A 7,329-nucleotide genomic window follows, 5' to 3' on the forward strand; every position below is an offset into this window, starting at 1 on the left:
GGTCATGTTATTGACAACGCAAAAATAAGGAAATCGGTAGATTTACAGATCAATTTGCAAATCTGATGTCTCTGGTTCTTAGCATTCTAACCCTTGTGGCAAATCATTGAAAATAAGAAAGATGCCAAAATTATATACACGCAGAAAAATTTGGACGACTTAAAAAAACAACACGACCCGTCAAACCAAAAAAAAAGATTTTTCAAACGATTCAAAACGAGGTGCAGAGCATTTCTCGGTTGATTTTTAAAAAAGGGCGTATAAGCAAGTGACAGTTTCTCTTTGTTTACTTTTTTTTCTATTAATTACCAAGCGGTTTCCACGTTTATCACTCAACTCTTTGCATGGAATGATACCCGAAACGTTCGACTTTCAAACAGAATATCAAAGAAAATCTTTTTAATCACATCACAATAATCGAAAGAGAGAGTGATTAAAGAGAAACTGTCACTTGCTCATACGCCCTAATGAAGAATCAACCGAGAATTGTGAAAACTTAAAGCAACGATATGCATCGTTGCATTCTTTCAAAATTAGGTAATGGAAATTGAAAACCTACAACAAGAACAATACACGATTAAACTGGAGTAACATTATTTCTATTCAATAGTTTCTAATACAGTACGACACATTTAAAAATTATTTTGTTCTTGAATCTTGTTCATTACACTTCTCCACTTGAATCGAGATTTCTTGCATTTGACGGTCCTGCCGACTGCTGCCCTTGACTGCATATAGCTAAATGTTCCAGTTTAAGTGCTTTAGACGGAAAAGCAATGTCACACTTTCGACACTGTTCCAAGCGTTTTCGTGCTCCCCGAAGCTGCCCTAACAACATGCCTGGGATAGGTTTCACGCGGGCATTTGTTTTCATACCATGCTTCACCATCATATGCTTATTATACTGGATATAGTTGCGAAGATCTTTGTTGCAACAATGATAATCTTCCTGATAACTAATACACAGGTGTGTGTCGAAATCGTCTTGATTCAGATGCAGTGTCAAACAGATACTGCATTCCATTGGTTTGGGATTCGTGTGGCGTTGTTTGTGCACGTCTAACTTTTGTTGACTGTCGAATGTCATGACACAAATATCGCAGATAAAATTACATTGAATCTGAAATAAGATGAATGAATTAATTGCATCTCAGTAATTGAAAAGAGTAAAGAATTTCTCTCACATGATGAACTCGTTCGATGTGATCTCTTAAAGCAATTTTCTGGTCGAAAGTTTTGTCACAGTGGTCACACGAGTGTCGAATTGCCAAGTGAACTCGTATAAAATGGTTACGAAGAGCATTTGTAGTGTTGAATCGGACCGGACACTGCTCACAAGCATATTTTCGTTCGTTTTCATGACTCTCCATGTGGCGCTTCAAACGACTGGATCTAAGAATGGTGGGATTAGTGGTGAAATAACAACCATAAATGAGATGTGTAAAAACAATAGAATGCTAAATGGTACGTTGGACTGCACTCATGGAATTGAGATTTAAGCTCATTTAATACTTACGTCCTGAACATGACACCGCAAACCTGACATCGTTTGTTCCAATTATCCTTAGTGTGTATGCTCATGTGTGCTTTGAGAGCCAATTTAGTATTAGAAGCGTAGTCACAATACTCACAAGAATATTTCCGACTGTCTTCGTGACGTTCCATGTGAGCCTTGAGGGAGTAAGCATTTTTCAGTGCTGTTCCGCATACCTCGCACACTACTTTATTTTCTGGATGACTCAAACTGTGACTTCTCATCTCTTCGTAATATTTGAATATCAAATCACATTCTGTACAAGGATAAGCTCGATTTTCACGCTTATAGTGAACAGCTTTGTGTCTTTCGACAGCTACTCTGTATTTAGTTATGAATTTGCATTTATCGCAACTCCATGGTTCTTTTAAAAATGAACCACCTGGATGTATTCTAGGACGACCTCTTTTACGTGGACTACAATTCCCTTCAACAGCAACATCCGACTGTGCGGAATGCACCGTTATCTCCTCTAATGTTTGACGTTTCCGAGAATTTTTTCTCTGCGCTCGGTTTCTTTTCGTCGATGCTTTTTGATCCTTTTGATTCAGAGATTCCGCATACACTATTTCATTCGGATTCCAATCGCTATCTTTGTCGCTTATATGATCATGTAAGTCCACGTCAAAGTTCTTCACATCCAGACCTTCATTACCGTGATCACTGACTGTTAAACCCGTACAATCGTCTTCAATTCCAACTTCCGGTAATTCCACTTTAATTTTATCTTCAATTTGATTTGCAAAATTGTATAATTCAAACTCCGCTAGCAAATCATCCACAGCTGGCTCTTCCTTGCTACAAATGCTCAATTCCTTAAAAAGTATTGTCAGTTCCGATTTGTTAGTCTCGAACAAATCTTCAATAGGTTTTGTGTTAGATTCTCGGAGATCTATCAATGCTTCCGTGAAACGCAAAGTAAGTATCAACCTATTTCGATAGATGAAAAAACCTTCCAGTACTTCTACGCACATTCTACAAATCGTTTTGGGTAACATATCCAGTTTATTCTTAAAAGAGACAATCAATTAAACAATTTATTGGACATTGATACAATTTTCTTCACAAACCTCCGGTACTTTGTATGTAAGTTCGTTTAAAAATTCAGCGATTGTTAATTTCGAGTTTGTAAGGTTTTTGTCTAATGGTTGTAACAACTGTTCTGCTACCGGTTGCAGGCAAACTCGACAAACGTCGGGAAATTTCATTAGTTCAAATAAAGTCATTCTGAAATACAAGAAAAATATCTTCCCTAGTATGGTACGAGCTTATCAATATACACAAAATTACTTCTTCATTTTTAGGCTGAGTGATGGCGAACAGAGATGCCAGATGATTTAGTAGGAATTAGGATTCGCTTGAAACGAAAGGCAGATTATTTACCATACGTTCACTCAGATAAATTGACTGCTGATATTCATAAAATTTGCCTTATGATGCTATAAAAAAATACAGAAACACGTTTTCATAAGAACCATTTAAATTTCATTCCATTTGAATGATTTCCATAATCAAAAACTAAGGTACCGAACGAACATGCGTATAAATTTCATTGGGTCGCCTTATGATTTTTATATCTGTCACTAGTGTGAAAAATAATCATATTGAAATAAAAAAAATGGCTACCGTTGAGTTCGACGAGCTCGTGCTAATCGCAGATTGGCTCACAGAAGCTCCTGTGACCTGCCTGGATATTTTCAAAGGTACCGTAACTAAAAATAAACTGAAACAACTAATTTTTTATAATCCATTTAAGTACAGGTGTCGGACTTAAAACGGTTCACTTGGTCACGTTGAGTGAAAACAATTTCATCGAAGCCATCAGCAGTGGACCGAAGCCAACAATTGAGGCAAGTGAATTGTGGTCCTTGGTGGAAAATTGGCGCAAACGGAACGTAAGTATTAATTATTTAAACTTTCGATTAAATATTGTACATTATTGCGTTATTTTTCTTATTTCCCAGGGTTTAGTCAATGCGACGATTGTTGACGTCAAGCCTGTAGATAGATCTACAGTTTCCGAACCGGTTGAAAATTTGGATGAAATTCATTCAAATAATGAAATGGAGATGGACTTCAATAAGGTATGTAAATAGAGTGAAATAAGTGTGACTAACTTGGCTTTATGGACCGATAGGTCTAAGCTAAGGAAGAGAGAGAAAAAATATGACTAACTGTGTCATAACCTTTTGTTAATCAGTGCGAATCATTCGAAGCTTGCAACAGCAGTTTCAAGGATCAGGAAAATGAAATTGTAACAGACACTGTAGACAAAAGGGACCTGGAACAACCGAAGTGCAGTCCCAGTTTAAACCCGTTGTTGACGCCGAACAGACTACGACAACTCCTTGAGCAGTCCATATACGGTAAACAAGTATTGCAGAAGCAAAGCAAACCCAAGAGGTAAATTATATAGCAGAATAAATTATATTAAGCAGTCTGAAAGAAAAAGGGACCGGCAGGAGTTAGAAAACAGTCAACCGAACACCGTTTCTCTTGAGGCTATCGAAACTCCAGAAGTTACAGCAACTCTATCATGGTTGGAGTTGAATAAATTTCCCTGGACTACGGTGTTATCCCAATGGGAAGTCAGTTTCCCAGTGAGGAAGAAATATCTTCAAAAATTTAATAAAGCCAGCTCAGTCATCCAAACATATTCGCATTTGAGAGAGGAATATGGCTATCAACTTGTAAATATCATGTTCCGATGAAAAACAAATTTAATATATATTTTTTCTAATTTCAGTTAGATATTGACTTTCAAAAACTTGGCCTAACAAACCCCCACGGTGGATGTCAAAAATGGGATTCATTATTTCAATCTATCGCTAAATTCATTGCAAAAAGAGCAAAAGATCCTACATCTAAAGAGTTAATTCGGATAATCGAGGACTCAAACCATTCCACCGGTGAGATATTTTTAGACTATTTAAATTCATTTTATTATATGTACCTGGTAATCTTGACACATATTCAAATTCAATATCGTTATAATCTTATTGATCGACCAACAATACTCAAAACTTTTCCGAATAGCTCTAGTGAATTACAGTATGTGACTAACCAAAACATATTTCAGTTCGTCCATTAGTTCGGCTGCGTTTGTTATTTAATGTATATCTACACTCTTCTACACACTATCTATAATCAAAAATGTTGTTCATACTGCATCATAATATTCGGCACTTTCACAATTATGTGAAGTTTTTCCTCCAAAACTGCTCGATTCATTCTATGGTTTTATTGAATTCTGTCTGAAAACCATGAATTCTGTCACCGAATCCATCATATTGTGATTTACTGTTCTCGAAATTTTAGATATGCTCTAAATTCGTTTCTCCAGTAGAACATTTTTCTCCTTGTATTCATCTGTGCACTGCAGGGTTCCACGAACTAATAATGATATAACATCGATATATAAATAATAATTGATCTTCTTGGCAATCTATTCTTACCTAGCGGTTCTAAAAAGTGAGGGTATAATCAAAATAAGGAAATATGAACATATATAGGAAAACTATAGCAACTATATTACATATAATTTTGACGTGTGGCGGTTGAAAACTATTAAGGGCCACGATGCAATGTAGTATAGGTGATCACATTGAACTGCTTTACAATTTCCATTATGTCTTCTTTCTGGCCCTATGATCGGGGCTGGGAATCGAGTCCAGGTGTGCTTCATGAGAGGCATCGACTAACCCATACCCGTCCCCACTGGGAGACTTTTCAAATTTTGTTTGGGGTACGTTCTGTTTATTTACAAGTAAAACAATGTTATTAACAGGATAAAGGTTGAATTAAATTCTATTTTTAGTTACCACAACTAGATACAATTCGAAGCATCTTTGTTTTTTTTTCTAATTTTTCCTGTTCATAAAGAATAATTAACATAATCACGCATGCGACCACCGTTATTATACTCTATCGTGATTAGAATATTATATTGTTATCTTGTCAGAGATGCCAAAATCTGAAAATTTCTTAGAGATGCTACTAGTTTTTGTAAAATTTTGGTAATTTGACGGCTTACAACTATTCGTCAAATGTACAGACTTTTCAAGTTAACAAGGCCCTTTTCCACACTAAATCGATTCCGCTTGCATGCTTAAAGGGACACAGATTTTAGTTAAAATTGGAAGATTTTTTAAACTCTATCCAAAAATACATGAAAATTATACCTGGCATCACTGTATTACATGATAACAATAAGATTTCGTATCTTAAGCAGATAAAACAGTTAATAATTTTAAATTCTAAAAAGTTTGTGTGTAAATACATTAATATAGTTCTTTTTTGCAGATTTACGTTTGTTACACACGCTATTGGCATTGAACACCGTTTTGATTCCAGTAAAAGCTGCAAAAGGATTCAAGCCAACAGTTGCTACTGCACAAGCGGATACATTTCTATTAGTTTAAAATCATAACGAATTCGAAGCTGAACTGGAAAAAAACATCAAAGTTTATGAAGAGCAACAAATTCCCATACCTCCAAAGCTGATTGTACTGGGAGATAATCTTGCATCAATTACTGGAGAGTGTATGGTGATTTACAAGTCTATAATATATAAGCTTCAAACAATTGTACGCGGAGTTGATGTTCTAGTGAAACTTCGCATCATATTAGGACTACCAGTATCAAAGCTCTCGAAGTTAGTTTGGGTTTTCATCGAACAATTCATATATGGTGTTTTGCCGGATAACGGGTATTATCTGTGTGTAAACAAGCTCGTGGATTATTTGAATCAACAGGAATGATGATAGCATGTTTTGTAGCTACATGTGCTGACACATTTGCAACGGCAAATGAGTTGATAATGCACGTGAAAAATGTTCATCGACCGCCCGTTTTTTATGAGTATAAATGCACGTTTCCCGCTTGCATACAAATTTTTACTAACCTGTATAGATACACGAAGCATTTAAAAAATCATAAATTCAGTTCGGAATCAGTTGTTACACCTATACGTTACAATTACAGAGAAAATGATATTAATTTAGAATTTAATTTGCCAACAAACAAAGTGAGAAAAGTCGAAGGTAATACGGTACCTACAGATAACAGTGATTCTATATTAGATGCTAATTTAAACGATTTGAAAAAATTGGCTGTTGAATTTACGTTAAACCTACATCAAAGACCCAATTTGGCTCGCAGCGATGTGCGAGAAATACAGAAAGCTACCCAAAAATTTTGTTCGAAAGCTGTTGAAAACATTGAAAAATATAGCACATGCACTGATAGTACTGAGATCAATTACACTTTTAAAAAATACCTATCACAATTGAAGCATAGTTTTGATTTTATAGATACAGATCATAAGTTCTTAAAACACATAGAGGACATAGGCATTTTCAAACCACCAAATATATTAACTTTACAACAAAATGAGTTGAAAATCTCTATTACTGAAGAATGTCGTAAGTCATGCTTGGTATTGAATCAGATCGAATTTCAAATAAAATCCTTTTTTCAAATGGAAAATATTTTTTGTAAAACTATGGAACATACGCGAAAATTGGAACGATCAGGTGAAATTGTTCATTTTGTTAATGGAAATGTGTACAAGAAGATAAAATCTAAATTTAACCATAATGAAGAAGTTAACTATGTCATACCGTTGTGGTTGTACGCTGACGAATTCGAGGTGAACGATCCTCAAAGTTCGCATAGCAAAATTGATTCGATTTGTGGAATTTATTACAAATTCCCAACGCTTCCGGATGAATTTAAATCTAGGCTGTGTAATATTTTTGTTGCAGGAATGATCAGAAAAGTTATTATAAACAAAA

The 7,329-nt window shown here is 35.3% G+C and overlaps 2 protein-coding genes across 2 annotated transcripts; one reads left to right on the plus strand and one right to left on the minus strand.

Annotated features, from left to right (window-relative positions):
• Positions 1 to 588: 588 nt before the first annotated feature.
• Positions 589 to 2,917, minus strand: LOC131436826 (zinc finger protein 317-like). Its single transcript, XM_058605754.1, has 5 exons — positions 2,825 to 2,917; positions 2,605 to 2,761; positions 1,517 to 2,544; positions 1,185 to 1,392; positions 589 to 1,120 (listed from the first exon to the last, which is right to left on the minus strand). The coding sequence occupies exons 1-5, from the start codon at positions 2,830 to 2,832 to the stop codon at positions 665 to 667; spliced, it is 1,857 nt and encodes a 618-aa protein (XP_058461737.1). The 5' UTR covers positions 2,833 to 2,917; the 3' UTR covers positions 589 to 664.
• Positions 2,918 to 3,085: 168 nt separating this feature from the next.
• LOC131436827 (uncharacterized) lies at positions 3,086 to 7,111 on the plus strand. The gene is made up of 6 exons (XM_058605755.1): positions 3,086 to 3,237; positions 3,296 to 3,429; positions 3,499 to 3,618; positions 3,735 to 4,224; positions 4,281 to 4,443; positions 5,837 to 7,111. The coding sequence occupies exons 1-4, from the start codon at positions 3,099 to 3,101 to the stop codon at positions 3,939 to 3,941; spliced, it is 600 nt and encodes a 199-aa protein (XP_058461738.1). The 5' UTR covers positions 3,086 to 3,098; the 3' UTR covers positions 3,942 to 4,224; positions 4,281 to 4,443; positions 5,837 to 7,111.
• Positions 7,112 to 7,329: the final 218 nt, after the last annotated feature.

The sequence above is a fragment of the Malaya genurostris genome, chromosome 3 (genome assembly GCF_030247185.1).
Source record: "Malaya genurostris strain Urasoe2022 chromosome 3, Malgen_1.1, whole genome shotgun sequence".
NCBI lineage: Eukaryota > Metazoa > Arthropoda > Insecta > Diptera > Culicidae > Malaya > Malaya genurostris.